The following is a 17,815-nucleotide window of genomic DNA, read 5'->3' as shown; positions in this document are numbered from 1 at the left end:
GGTCTTTAGCTGAATCTTACATTTTTTTTATTGGGTCACCTGTTAGCTAAAAGATCCTAGTCACCTGTTGTTTGACATTCCTCCTTTGATCTCCTGTGCCAGTGGATTCCACAGACTGAACTCTGCTGCCTGTAGCAGAGTAGCAGGAAAGGAGTAGCAGGAAATGTTTAATTTTAATTTTTTCCCTTCCCTTCTCTCTGGGGCGGGTGTCCCGGGAGCCAGAATAAGTCAAACCCTGCATCCTGTTCTGTACCTCTCTTTCATGCAGTTGTCATGTGAACTGAAAAATACAGTGGGGAAACACAAGCCCTGTTATTTATCAACCCGTGTTTTGTACTTGTTGGATTGAAGATTCCAGAGTGATGACTAGAATATAGAAAAGTACAGTGTATTGATGGAGCACAAGGGCCAGTGGAGGTAAAAAATGGATTAGTCACAGATGAATAAGAGTAACACCTGCAGTTTCACCAGCTTGGGTAACAATTACAAGTGCCATGGATCCTCCTGTCAAATTGATTACCTGCTGAGGGTAGGAAGAAATTTTCCTCTGCAGTATAACATTGCAGTTAGGCATTAATGTCCTTCTGTGAAGAAACCAGTGGAGGTCAGTGCCAGAGAGACACTGTTGATTGAAATGCGCTGTTGTTCTCTTACACAGCAGCAGTTCCTGTGCTCTCCTAGGCACACAGATCACAGGGCTCTTTTGACATCCCAAGGGCAAAGCTTGGAGTCATCTGAACTCTGGTGTCAGCTGTCTCTGTGCTGGATGAGATGTGTCACTGGGATTGTCGCAAGGCAAAAATATCTCCAAGGTTTGATAGCTTCTTTTCAACCTGTTCTCAGGAAATGAGCTTTTTGTGAGCTCCTCGTGGGTAAGAAGAGGAATTGGAAGTACTTTTAAGCCCTTCATAGGCAAAGGAAACAAGTATTTTTGAGCCCTTCAGTCAGTTTTGACCAGGGAGGGACAAGCAACAGACAGCTGGAGAGACACAAGCCCCTCTTCCTTACAGTGGAAAGATGAGATTGTCAGTGTGTGTTTTTTTCAGTCTCTGGAGAATCCTCACAGCACCCCAAGATGCAGGGTGAAGCTTCAAACAAATGCTTGTACCCCTTCAAGCAGCAGAATCAGTCAGTGGTGAGGCACATATGTAATCAGCTGGCTGGTACTAATTCTAGCATCTAGGACAGCAGCTAAGTGAGAATTGCTGTGCAGAGGCCTTGCCTATTCTGACTCTGTGGTCAAGAGAGTGTACCCACAAATCGTGCTGAAGCTCTGCCTGTGTTATTAGGGCATTACAGGGGTTGTGCTCATCTTCAGGGTGTGCTCGTGGTCAATACCTTTTCTGAGAGGTGGGTATTCTTTAAAAAAGCATCTTAGGTGTGGGTTTTAATGATGGCTAAGGAACTGTGAGTGGTGGGAGCAGGCAGGGTGGGGATGCTGTGCTCCCCCCAGCCAGTGACTTAGAAGGATTGGCATGTGTGCAGTCAGACAGAACAGTGTGGTTTCTTTAAGCACACTGCATGAGCTCAGTGCTCTCTTGATGGCTGACCCTTTGTGGCTGTGCTGTCAGCCATGTGCAGAATGACACCTTTCGAGCAGATGGACTATGGCTTACCAGCTTTGAGATGTGCTATAAAGGGCTCTCTTAGGCTGTTTCAGGTGACAATCTCAAAAGCATCCAAAAGAGCCAAAAGAGTGAGTGTTCACAATGAGCGTCCCTTTCAGAGGAAAGCAGCCTGCAGTGTTGTGAATCTTAGGTACTTAAAAGAGGATAGCAGGAATATAGGACCAATGACTGGGGAAAAAAAAGGTATGAACAAAAAGAATGTGGGCAAGGTGATGTAAAAATAAATTAATTTCCTATGAGAAACTAGATTAGAAATGTCTCCATTTTTTCTTTCCTCTCCTTCCACATCTCTGCAAACTAAGGGCTGCTATATCAATGCCATATGATAACAGCGATTTATCTTTTCTTTTATGTTCATCACCTTGAGGCTGCTGGAGACAATCGAGAGGTGATTCACTGAGTTGGTTTTTCCTGGCCCAACTGACTCTCCAGTTCTACTTTCTCCTCTGTGCTCTGTATACCACTGATCCTGGTCTCCCCTCTCCATCTCTCAGATCTACATGCATCTCCGCTGCTACAGCTGCCCAAATGAACAGCGCTACATCGTTCGGATCCTCTTCATTGTGCCCATTTATGCCTTTGACTCATGGCTCAGTCTCCTGTTCTTCACCAATGACCAGTACTATGTTTACTTTGGCACAGTGCGGGACTGCTATGAAGGTAAGGAGGGGTCTGACAGAAAACTGAGGGGGTGGGAACTCTCTGGCCTGAGAGAACTTTATTTCTGGTTGAGAACGTGGAGAGAGCCTTGGTGTCGGCTACTGAATGGTGTACCTAAGTGGAGGACCATAGCTTGCTCAGTGACTGAAAATCATAGAATGATGGGATGGTTTATCTCAGGATGGACCTTTGAAGATCATCTAGTGCAGCACCCCTGCCATGGGCTGGGACATCTTTCACTAGATCAGGTTGCTCAAAGCCCTGTCCAACTTGACCCTTTCCCTCACTGGCCTCTGAGCGTGAGCGTTCCCTCCAGGGTTTTGTTTATGGTTTTCTGGGGTCCTTTGCTTCAGGAAGGTGAAAGCTTTTGGTAAAGCCAAAAAATCTGATGGTATCTGGGTGTTAGAAAGTGAGGTATTTCTTAGCTCCTGTCTCTTTAACAGTGCTTAGCAGGCAGACATTTGCTTTGTCCTGGTGCAGCTTGTTAGTAAATGTATTCTGGTCCCATCCTGTGGCCACTTGTCTGCTTGCACAGGGCAGCACAGTGGCCACTGGGGCTGCTGAAGTGTAAAGTGCTTTGGAATCGTCTAGAAGAGAGGGTGCCATGTTCAGAATGAGCACCTGTTTTGGTTATCTGCTGCAGTGATGTAATACCACTAGCATTGTATGTGGGGGAAATGGTTGCTTTCCTGTACATTCTATTGTAACTTCCCTCCTGGTCTCATCCTGAAAGAAGCCTCTACCCACTCAGCAGGAGATACTGCACTCTAGCAGTTTCTTTTTGAAGACAGTTTATCACCATACCCTCATTAAATGCTAAGTCATTAGTGCAGTTGTTTTGGTGAGATCTGTATTGCAGAGAGATTACCCCTGGGCATGTGAACAAATTAATCAGCTGAAGGGACCAGCCAGCATGCCTTCCTTCAGGTCCACAACAATGCTCTGGATGCAGCAGCAGATGGCAAAAATTGCACACATGGTGCATTAAAGCATCTTTGGGCCTCAGTTTTTTTCTTTCCCAGCCCTGTGCATGCGGATAGGTCTAGCAGGAAGCCTGCTGCTCTCCTAGTAACAACCACTATCCCTCTGCCTCTCTTCTCTGGGAGTTTGCAAATATTTGAGCATCTACTCAGGAGGCTGCCTGTACTCCTGAGTTCACCTCAGCATGTTGGCCTGTGTGAGAAAACTACAAGTGGAGGTGAAAACGCCTTTGGAAGGCAGGTTGTCTCCCTCACATTTTCTGGGGATTGCTTCAAAACAGCCTTTTAGTCCTCTTCCCGCTCTTACCATCCACATTCTTTATTTTTTTTTTGTAAAGGTTTTGTATTGCAAAGTGAGCTGTTAGGGAATGGTGGAAGAAGACCCTACTAATAAATTTTGAAAGCTGTCTTAAGCCATTTGTGGACTGTATTTTGTAGTGGGTCTTAGGAGGATCCTGTTCTAGTGTTACTCTTTCATGTAACTGCAAACCAGGGTGTGAGAAACACTGACACAAGTAGGGTTTGTTTGGGCTTTTTTTTTTTTGTTATGTTGATATAATGAATACCAGCGATGGATGTGGATCAGGAATGGGAGAAGAGTTCTTTGCTGGTGTGATGAGATTTGCTAGTTAGCCCTTCTTTTGGGAATGAATGAGCAGAAATGTCTCCTTTTTGTTTTGTTTTGTTTTCTTCCTCTGATATCATCTCTTCCCTTGGGAATGGGCAGCTGGTATTGTAAATGACCACATCAGAGGGCAGGGGTCACTGGAGGACAATAGGAAAAGCTCAGCCTTTCTTTTTCTGGGTGCTGGGAGCTGTCAGCTAAGTTGCAGGAAAATTGAAGGCAAAAGGGGTTACCACAGTTATTTAAATAAGTTTTCAGTGGTTGGTGTTTTCTGTCCTAATTAAAGCTTTAGCAGAATCATTGCTGTGTGAACATCGTTCAGTAATAAGGATTACAGATGGAGTAACAATATCCCAATTACATACGTAGAAGCATGTGTACCACTGGTTTTTATGTGCCATAGCAGTCTTGCCAGCTAGACACATCTGAAGCCATAAGTACAATGTTTTGAGACTATAAGTGTTCTGGGGAGCGTGGAGTATCTCTTTGCCAGGGCATAGTTTAGATGCTTATAGAAGAATTTGTCTGAATTTGGAGTATCATTCATGTGGAAAAACTGACCTCAGGTCTAATAACTGGATGCTTGGGGAGATCAGCTTCTCAGTGTTGTACGTTGTTAGGTTTCTGTTCTTGTCTTAAAGTTCCTTGAGACAGCTGTTTCTGTCCAAATTATTTGGGGCAAAAAGCAGATTTGGGTGTTGTCATTCCAGGGAATGTCCAGACAGAGGTGACCATAGAATATAATGTTGCAAGAAGGGTCATCTGGTCTGTCATTTTGCCCTAGGGCTATCTGTGACAAATGAAGAAGTACAGTCCTTGCCCTAAAAAATATTTTAACTTTGAGGGTCCAACAGCAATTATAAAAGTCAAGAGAGTGGCAGACAGGGTGTGTGCAGGCTCACTTCATGCATATTTAAGTGAGTTTGGATCCCATGAAAAAGAAATACACCAGTAGTTATGGGGGACTGAAATGGAGCAGAGTGTTAGTGGTCAGCCTGTTTGTCCTCTGTACCAGGTTGCTGGGGAAAGTGCAAAAGAGGTGGCCTAAGGAAAAGTTTAGTCAGCACACGAGAAATTTCATCTTTTTTTGGGAAAATGAAGCACAGAGTCTGTTTTGCAAAAGTCCCCCCAAGACATGAAAACAGAATTTCACTGATTGTTATGTCTATAGCCTGGTTACCTGTCAGAGACAAATCGTGTTCATCAGCTTAAAGGTTAAATACAGGAGATAACATATGGCTGATGGATCAGAGATACCTTTTCCAGATTATTTAGTACCAGTGTAATATCCTGGAATAATGTACAGGAAGCCTGTAAAGAATGGCATCTTACAGATGCCAAATAAAAGAGAGACTGACCACAATTTTAAATGGTTCTGTGACCCTTTTGGTATGAGTCATGGAACTGGCTTGGGACCTTGGCCAAACTCCTATTCAGATAGTCTTGTGAGTGCTGAGGTAGGATGATAAATGCAGTGAAAATCTGGAGTGCTGGGGAGGGAAATGTGCTGCATAAGCAGTCCCTGCTAATGTTTGGTCTGCTGCTGACTGTATTCTTGGTCCTCGCACCTGTTTTGAAGTTGGTTGTCATTTTACTGTGATCAATGTCTTTGCAGCCTTTGTAATATACAACTTTCTCAGCCTCTGCTATGAGTACCTGGGAGGGGAGAGCTCCATCATGTCTGAGATCAGAGGGAAACCAATTGAGTGAGTATTTATTGTGCTTACAGTATGACGCTGTCCTCCTTCTGTACCTATCTACTATTTCTCTATCCCTGTCCTGAAAAACTGTGTCAGGTGGCAAATGTCTGCTGAACTGGGCAGCATGGATGATGATGATTTACCAGTACCTTGCTGTGAGACAGATCAGGCTGATCACATCCTCTTAGGCAAGCTGGAACTGATTCACAGTTTTTCTGGACACCTGCCTATTCCTTGGCTTATTTTCTTACTCTCTTCTCCTTCTTTTATTTCTTTTCTGTCTTCAGTTCATTCTGTGTGTCTCCTCTAGGATCTATACTTCTCTCCATGCTACTCAGTGACAGGAGAAAAAAAATTGCAGTGTATAGTCAGGATCTTGTTATAGACATGTCTCCAAAAGAGGGTATGGCCATAACTGCAGTCATTGTTAAAGAAGGCACCAGTCCTACAACTTTGCTACAGAGAAGTAGATAAAGAGGGTAGGAATCTTGCACTCTTGCCCAAATCTTGCTTGTGAACTCTGTCATCTTGTATTGGCTCTTTCAGGTCCAGCTGTGTGTATGGGACTTGCTGCCTGTGGGGAAAGACATATTCAATTGGATTCCTGAGATTCTGCAAACAGGTATGGGCTGGAGGGACGTGGACATTCTGCAGAAATTAGGTGTGTGGGAGTGGCAGTGGTGCCTTTTGCTGCTGAATTTCTGAGATCTTTCGGGGGGGGAGGGTGGTTCTAATAGCATTTTGAGAAGCCTGCAGACTGCTGAGAAGAGGGAGGTGTTTGAGGGTTGGTTTGTTTGTTAAGAATGATTTCATCATTTTCTACTCAACACCACATCAGGAAGGCCTTAGTTTTAAGATACAAGTTATCTCCTAGAACTGATGTTAATCCTAGGAAGAAACTCTTCCTTTCTGGATTACAGAGGCCCCAACTCTAAGAAATTCATGTCTGTGTTGTGTCGCAGACACCCCACCATTGTGTAACAGCCTCCTGAATTCCCAGTGCTGCTGTTGTGGTTTGGAGCTGAGGAGGGGGTGGAGGTTAAGCATGACACATTGGTTTGTAGGAGGAACGGAGTATTGCTCAGCATGTGTGTCTGTCTGTGCTGAACTGGGGATGTTGGGGGTGGTGGAATAGGGGAGACCTAAACCTCTGTACAGCCCTTGTCTGCTCATGGCAGGTCAGTCACCTCTGGCTGTCATGAAACAGCAGGTGAATTTCAAAGCTTTGCTCACTTGCTCAGATGAACACAGGAGGTTTCTGTTGGAGGCAGTGTGAAGCAGGTCTGCTTCTTTGAAAGGGCTCAGGTCACTGTAATTTTAGTCAGCAGGTTTAGATATCTGCCCTGGCTTCTCTAACTGAACATCATGGCCCATCTTCTGTGTTTCAGCAATATGCAGGAGCATCAAAAGTACAGTGTAGCCTCATGGTAGTATCTGGTGTTAAGCAGTGCTGCACAAGTGGCCATTTTCAAAAGATGACTTCTTCTGCATATCTGTTCTATTTGTCCCTGCCCCATATTGTGTCCTTACAGCTTTTCTGTTTTCTTGACTGATACTTTTCTTTTCTAGTCTGAACCCAATATGTTGCTTCAACTGTCTCATGGATTTCACCTGGACACCCTTTGGTTGATTCACTGCATTAACTATTCCTATTGCTCCTAATGTTAACTTTTACCTTTTAAATATATTATAAGCACCCATGAAAGTGAAAGAATGCTGGAGAAATAATTTCCCTTAAGACTTCTTGCTTCTCAGGCTCCTACAGCCTCTTGCAGTTATCACCACCTGGATTGCACGTGTCTGTGTTTGGAAAGTTTGTTCACAACACTGAGGACTAGAAGCACACCTTGGGGAATGGGGAAGGTGTGTTTTTTCTGCTGGCCTCCACAAATCCCAGCTTGTTTGATAACTTGGTCTTTGGTAGATATTTTGCTTTTCTTTTGCTGGTATGTTGCAGCAATTTTTCTACTCATGCCTGCCCTTTGCTAACTGCTAAGTCTGCTGTGGAGGCTGTGAGGGAGGTGTATTGCAAAGAGATGCTTAAATACTTCCATCCTTCTTGGCTTGAACTTAAATACTGCCTTGGTGAGAAATTGTTGATGCCAAGGTTCACTTTCTAGTACTTCTAGACTTCCAGGATTTTTGGGGGAAGACCTTTCAAGGCAAATACCTGGGAAGGCTCGTTTGAAAGGGCAACAGAACAAATGTCAAGTGCTGTTCTGTGCAGTATCCACGATCGTGATGATCAGGAAGAGGAATGTGCTGAAAGGAACACCTTGCCCGTTTTAGCCCTGCTCTCAGCATCTCTGGCATTTCTATTACCTCCCATCACCACCTGCCCATTTTCTGCTCTTTCTAGTCCCCTTCATCCTGAAGGGATCTGTGTGTTATAAACATTTTTTTCTAACAACCTTCAACCATGCCCCCAATTTTTCTCAGGCAGGTGCCTGTTGTGGGTCAGTCCATGAACCTGTGTTGCCTGTGGACATCCAGCAGTGTTGTGGTGTGCTGGTGTCTGTGGTCTGAAATCCCAACAGCTTGTTTCTTTAAAGATGTCTTGATCAAGATTCTTTGCTGGGCCTCTGTCTGGTGACCCTCACACATGGGTCACACACCGTCCATGTGCTTCCCATACGCTATAGCATCTTCTACAGAAGCAGCTAAAAATAGTATGTGGTGGTTTGGATTGCAGGGAAATGGTTAAAATGTCCCCAGATTAGAAGGAGGGGAAGCTCAGAGGATGGAGTTGTTTACCAATTAGCTTGACCTTTTCCAGTTCACATATTTAAAGTGACTCACTAACTGGCATGTGCTGGGGTTTTTAATCTCCTTGAAGTCTTATGACCACTAACAAATTGCATCGTATCCAAAGCAATTATTACTGTTTGGTTTTACCTTCTTTCCTTACATAGCTCTCCCCACACACACACAGGTCAGCACCTACCCAGGCTCTTCCAGCCTCCTTCAGGGAGACACAGGTCACATCTCTACAGGGAGACATTTTTAGGACCTTTTTAGGATTCTCTTTTTTAGGACTTCCAAGTTCAACATCTGCAGAAAGTTGAAGAATGCGGTGGTTTTGAGAGAGCACTCAGTCCCAATAGGAGCAGTAGTTTATACAGGCAGAATGGATAGAGCTGATCCCAAGTGCCACAGAATCCTTGGGGAGATTCAGTAAAGGTCATGTGGATGACAACAGAATAGCTCTTAACTTGTGTGTGGCAACACATATTGCTGTGTTTACAAAATGCCTGAATATTGTGGCAGTTGTCGAAAGCTCCTCCTCTGACAATGGGATTCCCCTCTGATCCAGGGGACCTTCTTGCCTAACTTTGTGACAACTATGGACTGGAGTTTGCTTCCCTTCCCCAGTATGTCTCTGTTAGACCTGCTGTATCTGTGCCATAGCACAGTGTAGGATTTTTTGTTTTTCATACTGTTACAGTTCATAAATGGGCTCTAGCACAGCCTGTGAAAAGCAGCTCTGGAAGAGGGGGGCTGAGCAGTTTCTAGAAGAACCCTACAGAGAGGTTTTTCTTCCCATTCTGGACAAGATAGTACATGTACATCTTCTGAAACTCCTTCATCTCCTTTTGGGTGCTGCAGTCCTCAAACACAATTAATTAGCAAGTGACAGGGTCAGAGTTCTTGTTAGGGCTGGATTGTGTTACCTTGCTGAGTGGTCCCAGTGGACACTCCATTGTGGTGCTGGTTTGGCAGCTTGTCCTCTTGCACCACCTGCCTTCTCATTCCTCCCCTCTCGTTCCTGTAGGCTACCCTGCAGTTCTGTGTGGTGAAGCCCCTTATGGCGATCAGCACAGTCATCCTTCAGGCCTTCGGCAAGTACCAGGATGGTGACTTTGAGTAAGTTTATTTTTTTTAGCATGCAAGAATTTGGCTGCCCCTTCTCTGCCTGGCTTTTCTTATTGTCCGTGTGTGTGCTGGGAAAAGAAGGGAGTACGTGGGTCGATGTACATAGGAAAAGAAGGGAGAGGTAGCCCTCTTAGTTTCATGTTTCTTCTGCCTTGGTTTGGAGGTAGGAATGGGACAGGGAGGCAGGAAGGAAATGGACTTTCTGAACTCTCCATTGACAGTGGCAAGGGGAAAACGTCATGCTGATGTTTCAGGCATTCATGTATATCTTCTCTTTTCAGTGTAACCAGTGGCTACCTCTATGTGACGATCATCTACAACATCTCTGTCAGCCTGGCACTGTATGCCCTCTTCCTTTTCTACTTTGCCACACGTGAGCTGCTCAGTCCCTATAGCCCAGTCCTCAAGTTCTTCATGGTGAAGTCTGTCATCTTCCTGTCCTTCTGGCAAGGTGAGCTGCTCTCCCCTTCCCTTGGTAGGCACAAAGAGCTCTCTGCAGGAGCTCAGACACAGGAGTTGATAGAGCATATGTTGATTAATAGACAGAAATTCTTTTTGTATTCCATTTCGTCTGTAGTCATTCATTGCTTTTCTCTGAGAAACCTGTTTTGCTCAGTTTAATTTTTGTTTATATGCTCCTGAATTCTTTTTATCCCTGTGTGTGTGTGCACAAGAATATGTACCTGGCAAAATCAGCTGATAGGGTGAAGAGTCCTCTGCATTCCTGAAACAACCATAAAGCATAAGCTGCCAACTTTTATCTGCATGCTGCCATTTTACCGATTAAAGCAGCACATCTAAAAAATTTTAGTGCTTTTTTTAGTACTCTATAAATAAAATTTTAATGGTATGTCTGTGATGTATATGAAGCAGCAAGCTGGCTGGATGCAGTGTGTGCTGCCACAGAACCACTGATGGGAGAAGGACATTCAGAATTCATACACGTGAAGCAGAGGCACAGTCGTAAAGTTGAAATTCCACCTAAGCTTAGTGCTTCTGACTAATTGGCTTGAAGCGTTTCCCTGTTGAATGCCCTACTTAGGTTTACTGAGTTGCACTTCAAAGACTAATTGAGTAGGAACTTAGGTAGAATTTAGGCTGTTGGAGTACAGCCCATCCTCCCTGTTTACAGACAAACTAATAGGCTGTCTAGTTTATCATCTTGCGGCATCTGGTCACACACTTTATCTTCTCTGAAATTCTTCAGCCACTAAGCTGTGGACAGGGAGAAACTTCTTTCTTACAGTGATGTGTCAAGAACACTAATATGCTTAAATGAAAAGTTCGCTTACTTCAGTTTTTGTTCTATCTAGTGCAAGTGCTGATGTTGCAAAATGTGTAATATGTCAAAATATTCTTAAGAAAGGATGTTCTTTGGTGTTTGATCTTGGTATGCTTTCAAGTCTAATCAACAAGAAAAGAGGTTTAATCTGTGAAACAGCAGCTAACAAACAAGCTCCAAGTGATGTCCAGGTGTTAGACAAATTACCTGACAGCAGAATTTTTCAGTGACCTCAGGGGAGGTTAACAAAGCGTGGGAAGAAGGATGAACGAACCACAGGTAGTGGGCTCCAAGAATGCAGAATTTACAGGCCGCAGAGACATTTGGCAGAACCCCCAAGACAAGGAAGAAACTAATAAAGACAGCTCAGCAACTGGGTTAAAGATACTTCTGTCAGGGGGAGATCATGGTCAGGGACCCAAGAAACCACCGACTAAAAAGGAGAGAAAGACTGAGCATGCAGACTAATTAGCATGAACAATGAGAGGATCATTAACCAATAGAAGACAGAATACTAATTAAAAAGAGAATTAGGTAATTTTTAGCCAAGGAACATTATTTGCTTTGTTTTCTAAAATGTATAAATAGCAAAAAGCTATGGTAGTCATCATGCTGGCTTTGTGGATTTGCCAGCCAGCACCCCTTTCTATGCAGAACTGTAAATAAGCCAAATACCTCTATTCTTTGTGTGGATTGACCTCTTGCACACTATGTGAAAGAACCTATTTTGAGACAACACTGAGATCACAGGATTGCTTACAGAAATATCTGACTCCTCTTACCCTTTTGGACTTGATTAAGTCCTGCAGCAGTTAATTCCACAGTTTGTGTGTCAGTTGAGACTAGAAGAGGTGTTTGACCATTGATAGAAGAGTGTTTGACCATTATTTGCCTAAAAGTATTTGTTTCTATTCTTCCTTTCTCTGTTGCACAAGTGACCGTAGGTGCGTGTTAGTAGCTCCTGTGGTGAGTTGGGTTCTGTCTAGCACATAGACCACAAAAAACTGTTCCCATTCGTTGCAGTTACTGTGAGACCATGTTTTCTGCACATTTACATGAACTTATTACTTTGTTTAGGGATGCTGTTGGCCATTTTGGAAAAATGTGGTGCCATCCCCAAAATCCACTCTGCTAATGTGTCTGTGGGTGAAGGCACAGTAGCTGCTGGCTATCAAGACTTCATCATTTGTGTGGAGATGTTCTTTGCAGCCATTGCCCTGCGCCACGCCTTCACATACAAGGTGTATGTGGACAAGAGAATTGATGCCCAAGGTAGGACGTATGCCAATGCATATTGCTTGACTCTTTGGTAGTGAGACTGGGTGGTGACTGGTCCTTCAGGCAGCCAGCACACTGATAGGATTCCCAACCCGATAGCTTGGAAAACGCCACATCCCCTCCTGCGTGGTGTCTGAACAGATTTATTGTGCAACAGCTCTCCAGGGCAGAAACCTTGCACTCAATTGCACTGTTCCCTTTTCAGTTCCCCAGCATGCCACCCACAACAACTTGTTGCAGACCTGAGGGCTGTAAGATGTTGCATTGTTTCGGTGGAGTGGGTTTGTCCTTCTTCCTGTCTCCCCAAAGGGGAACTCCATTGCTCCAGATTGTGCAACAGACTGAAGGCAGGAGGGACAGGGCCTAAATCAGGCTCTGTTTTGAATCTGGCTTGGGAAGATGAGGCTATGCTTTGGCAATATGTTTGTCATAGAGGAGGAGGATCTTCCTGTAATGACTTTGTGAGGGCTGGGCTGCTATAAGGAAGATTCATATTTTGGGGAAGAGGAGGATGGATGTTATCTCTGGAAGAGGGGGGTTTGTACCTAGTCTACGCAGTGTTTTCCAAATAAAGGGATTCCTTCCTGCTGGGGGAGATCTGTGCCGAGGTGCTGGAAGACAGCAGCCCTCGAGCAGTGTCAATGTAAGTGACCCCTCCGTCCCAGCCAGCCCCAGAGGTTTTGGAAGTACAGTGGTTGCAGTGGGGGGAGATGAAATCTATGGGTGATGAAAGGGTAAACTACAGGTCAGTACAGTGGGGAATGTTTCAGCGGTGGGCCTTGTTCAGTTCTTGTTATTTCCTCTTTCTCTGTCTCTGTATTTCTCTCCTCTTCCTTTTATCTCTCCCTTGCTTTGGCCACTGGTCCCTGATGCAGCTGTTCCATCATATGGGCCATACGGTAGGTACAGCATGTTTTGTGTGTTTGTCTCAGTTAGTTTTTAGCTGGGATGCTGTTCTCTCCTGATTCCCAGCCTGCCTACAACCTGCCCTGTCACTTGTTCCCCTTTCCTCACAAGTCTGTAAATCTGCCTCACACAGCTACTTTAGGGTTGCCTGGATTATAAGCAGTGAAAGGGCTGCATGGGCATTAACGCATAGCTTTAGAGCATTTGTGTCAGAGCTGTGGGAATCTCTCTCCAAAGAGTTATGCAGGCTCTCAAAGGAGCTGCTCTCACCCCAGCCTCCCTTCACTTTTATAATTGCCACAGATGATCAGCATACTTTGGTTCTCTGGGGAGCTCATCCCCAGAACTGAGCAGAGGTAGAAGCCCACGTTGGAAATGGAACCTAGAAGCCATGAGACATGGCAGCTCCTAGAAGGAGACACAGCTTCCTTCTGTGCTTAGCACTTGGGCGGTACATCTGTTGCTTTCTTCATGGTATCATCATGACCCATGGGGTAGTTCTGCCTCTAGTACTGCCTGTTTTCCTCCTTTCCTTACTTTGTGCTGCTTTTTACTCATATGATCTCTTTCCCATGGGCACTTTGATACCACCTAGCAGTCTTGATTTCCAGTGAGTGGAGTGGCAAATGCCCTTTCTCCTGTATTTTTAAAATTGACTTAGTTTTTTGTCTTCTGAAAGTGTTTAGGGGAGCACCTCCCTACCTGACTGTATTCATTGCACACCCAGGCCAGCACCAATAGTGTGTAGTGGAGGTTGTCACTGTGGGTATGTCCTGTGGTGGATTCACTTGGCTCAGTATCTGGGTTTAGGAGCACCACTGATAAAACTCAACACTATTTGTGTGGCATTTCCTCAGCAGCTGCTTAAGGAAGTCTGTAAGGCACCTTCTGCAAGATCTAGGACTGCATGTTCCCTGTTCTCCTTACCTTTGTATTAAGGGGTGTGAGGAAGGCAGCAGTGTTCTTTACTTGTCCTTTCCTGTCTTACCCAAACAGGTCGCTGTGCTCCCATGAAGAGCATCTCCAGCAGCCTCAAGGAGACCATGAATCCCCATGACATTGTCCAAGATGCCATCCACAACTTCTCTCCAGCCTACCAGCAGTACACCCAGCAGTCGACACTGGAGCACGGTCCCCCCTGGCGCAATGGCAGCCATGTGATCTCACGCTCCCACAGCTGCTCCGGTGCCCGTGACAACGAGAAGACCCTCTTGCTGAGCTCTGATGATGAATTCTAGGAGGGGAAACTGCCAGCACAGGCTGTCATTTTCTTTCTATTTTTATTTTTTAATAATTTATTAATGCAGAAATACACAAGTCATATCACTTCCTAGAGAGTAAAGATTGCAGAAGTGGGCACTTCCCATTAGTTTTTGTGGGTATGGACATGATGAGCAATGCAGAGGTGGCAGAATGGCCAGGACTCCGTGCTCGAGCTCATTCCTTGCAGCAGCAATCGAATTGATTCAAGCAAAGATCCAGGGTTTGGGGCTCTGACTTCCCACACCTGCCCAGCTTGGTGTGGAGTGTGACTGGCCAGAGCCTAGATTTGTAACCAAAAATGTTTTTGGTTTTTTTTTTTTTCTAACAGGAAAACCTGACTGCTTTCTATTTCTTTTCCTGAAAGGTTGATGTAGGCGCAGTTTTCTCCCCAACTCCCTGGTACTAACATCTCTGTAATCCTTGGCAAATAGGATGGGGATGCAGCCATAAGTGTTCCAGAGGACCAGACCTGAGACTGGTCTTTCTGTATAGCCATTGCTTTGAGTGCTAAGTAAGGAACATCTGTCCCCACCCTCCTGAGTACCTGGTTATGAGTCCTTGAGTCACTGGAGGGAGTGAAGGGGAAAAGGACGGGACTTTATTCATGTTCCTTGGCTCCCTGCATCCCCAATTGTTATAAAAGCTTGTTGAAACTCAGTGGGAACAGAATAACTTTTTCACAAGAGTGGAGTTTTTTAATCACCAGGTGTCCAAGTTTCCCATCTCCCTTGTGTTCCTGTGACAGGAAGCCTCCCTGGAGCATCTGTCTCCTGCTAACAAGACTGAGGACTGGCTGTGATAGATGGTGGAAGTTTGTAGAGCTCTGGCCCCTTCACCCCTTGTTGGAAAGGGAAGATACATCAACACAGAACCAGTTTTACATCTTGTTTCCTGTCCCCCAGCATCACATCTGCCCCTGTTAGAGGTAGCTGCCAGAGTAGGTCATGGTCTCTCACAGGTAGCTCTCCCCATGCTCATCATCACTGACTTTCCCTGAGCTACACAAGTTTCACCCTTAGGCTGGAATATTCAGGAAGGAATGTTGCACACTCCTTTGTAGCTGTTCTGGGGCAGGCTGGAACAGACTTGAAACCTGACATGACCTGGCTGGTCAAATTTGTCCCTTTTATTTTCTCAGGCAGCAATTGCTGCTGCTGCACATTTCATAGGCTCTGCTGCACCTGCAGTGCTACCAAGGATGGAACCAGCATCCATGGAAGTGGGAGAAGCTTTGCCTTGCTTCTCTTGGGTTTTGGATGAACCCATGTGTATTTAGTAGAACCAAAATGAAAATGATCCTTCTGTAGATCTATCCAGAGACTAGGAAATGCTTCTTGTTTGCTTAAAATTATCTAGGAGAGAAGTGGGCAGCACGCTCAAGTGCTATAGCTCAGATGCTCCTACCTGCAAGCAGGAAGCAAAATTGAGAGATTGGAGCAAGCTACTGTGTTCAGCTGTAGTTTCTGTGTTCCTCTCCAGCTTCACGCCTCCCCTGCCAAGAGCAGACCTGTATGATTCTGGATTATTCCTTGCTGTTCTGCTAGGAGAGCTGGAGTCTGGTTTGGTGCCTGGAGTTTACCTTTCCATTTGTTTCCTAATCCATCTGCTTGTTCACTGAGTGTCTAAGAAGCAACAGTGAGTGAAGAGCACCTCATTTATTCAGCACCTCTACCCAAGCTGGGCAAAAGGGTTTTAACAGAGGCAGGTTTGCTCCTTGCTTTGAGGATAAGGGAAAAGCTTAAGGGTAGTGCCTCCTCCTGTACTGATGTTTCTGGGGGATGGTGAAGCAGGTGAGAGCAACAGTACTGCTGAGGGAGCTGGAAGCAGGGTCAGTAGATCCAACAGCTTCTCTGCTGCTTGATTTTTCCCATTTACACAAATCCTGCAGTGCCATGCTGTTGGTTACTAATTTTCCTAAGATTGTGGCTGCTTAATTAGACATGCAAACACACTTTGTCAGGCTTTGTGTGGGCTTGGCGTAAAATTTCCTCATGCATAAGCCACCTGGAAAGCAGGGCTGAAGATTGAACAGACTTTGCTTCTGTTTTCTGGGGCTTTGATTAATAGTCCTTTAATGTGAGATACTGATACTGTTACTCTCTCTCTCTTAGGAAAGTGGGGCATGGGAAAGGATCCCATCCTCCCCTTTCTTTGGATTTGCAGGCCTTGACGATGTCCCAGTATCACTTGGTGGCTGCCCCCAGTATTTGTTGCATTTTGGCAGCTGAAATTGGTGTGATTGCCCCATTGAGCATGAAGTTAGTCCAGTCTTAGAGAAGCATTTCTGAGAACTTATTTTGAAATGTCTCCTGCATACGTATATACATATAAATGTATATATATGTATATGCTGTGCAGAGGATCTGGATATTCTCAAAGTATCCTGTGTGTAATGGTTTCAAGTACAACTCTTTTGCACCAGCTGCCTTCAGAGGAGCCTAGTGAGCTAGTACCCAACAAGCCAGCTGCCCTAGTTTATAATTTTATATACATATATATATATATATATATATATATGTTTTTTAACACACGCAAAATCATCCATCACTGAGCTTCCTGCTCTCCATCATGACCAGCAAGTGCCAGAGCAAGCACTGGCTCTGAAGCCACATTGTGTTGGAGGAACAAATATGAGATCCAGAGCTCGAGACCAAGAAGGCCAAGGCATCCATGGTCTTGTAGGTCTGCTCATGGTAGCCCAGGACCCAAGAAATGTGCCAGTTCCAGGAGTAAACCCTTGGAGCTGCTCTTCCTTCCTTCATTTACCATGTAACATACCCATGGGATTTGTTTATTATTTTTCCATATAGAGTAGTTCTTTGTATATAAATGACTGAAAAAAAGTATGATAAATAAGACAGAGTCACCTAGTTTTGTACCTATTGTGTTTAACTGATGTGAGCTCAGCGACAAGCCGCTCTCTATTTTGGTCTTTGTGGCGTTATACTCCGCAGAAATGAGCAAATATGATGACAAATAAAGAATATAGAGATAATATAGATTGTACTTAAGCTGCCTCTGTGTGGTGCTGTATGGGTGACTTCTCTGAGTTTTTTGTCCTTGCAGGGACTGAGGGTGGGTGGGTCAGGATCTCTTGTCCTCTTGTTGCAAGGAAGACTCCACATGTGTGTAGGAGCTGATGGGGAAGCATCACTGCAGCACTCTGGGCTGAGAAACACCACTGTTGGCACAAGGCAGGAGTGAAGCCCACGTGTCAAAAACCTGGAGTAGAGATGGATCTTACCTTAGGTGCTCACTGTGAAACACCAACAGGAGAGAGAGAGAGCCCCAGCAAACAATGGCTTTGGGAATTTTCTTCCGTGAGCAGTTTTTGGGGCTGGGGCCATTTACAGTGGCAGAGATTGGGAATGTCAAACCCCAAAACCAGCCTGAGTGCTGCAGGAGACCCGGCCCACCTGGGCATTTGGAACATGCTCACCATTTTCCCACTCAGCTCTGAGGAAGGGTGGTTTTTTTCCACACAGGGAGGAGGTCTGGCTTAACCTCCCAGTAACAAACCTACACTTCTTCTCCTGCTCCTCACTTTTGTCCTTGCTGTTCCCAGGTAAGGTGATAAGGTGATTCACTCAACAGAGAAGTTTGTGGGCACAGATGCCCTG

At 45.0% G+C, this 17,815-nt stretch overlaps 1 protein-coding gene across 3 annotated transcripts in view; it reads left to right on the top strand.

Annotated features, from left to right (window-relative positions):
* Nucleotides 1-17,201, top strand: part of TMEM184B (transmembrane protein 184B) — a 30,267-nt gene extending 13,066 nt beyond the window's left edge. For 2 of the 3 annotated variants that reach the window (XM_062492171.1, XM_062492173.1), the window contains 8 exons: nucleotides 2,123-2,288; nucleotides 5,509-5,599; nucleotides 6,140-6,215; nucleotides 9,366-9,457; nucleotides 9,748-9,917; nucleotides 11,826-12,020; nucleotides 12,902-12,925; nucleotides 13,929-17,201. In XM_062492171.1, the coding sequence (XP_062348155.1) occupies nucleotides 2,123-2,288; nucleotides 5,509-5,599; nucleotides 6,140-6,215; nucleotides 9,366-9,457; nucleotides 9,748-9,917; nucleotides 11,826-12,020; nucleotides 12,902-12,925; nucleotides 13,929-14,170 (1,056 nt within the window). In that variant the 3' untranslated portion in view covers nucleotides 14,171-17,201. The remainder of the gene's footprint in view (nucleotides 1-2,122; nucleotides 2,289-5,508; nucleotides 5,600-6,139; nucleotides 6,216-9,365; nucleotides 9,458-9,747; nucleotides 9,918-11,825; nucleotides 12,021-12,901; nucleotides 12,926-13,928) is intronic. The other variant, XM_062492172.1, reaches the window with a different exon arrangement.
* Nucleotides 17,202-17,815: the final 614 nt, after the last annotated feature.

This window comes from Cinclus cinclus, chromosome 4, assembly GCF_963662255.1.
Source record: "Cinclus cinclus chromosome 4, bCinCin1.1, whole genome shotgun sequence".
In the NCBI taxonomy this organism is placed as follows: Eukaryota; Metazoa; Chordata; class Aves; order Passeriformes; family Cinclidae; genus Cinclus; species Cinclus cinclus.
The sequence above is the reverse complement of the archived record's forward strand: the minus strand, read 5'-3'. Positions and strand labels throughout refer to the sequence as shown.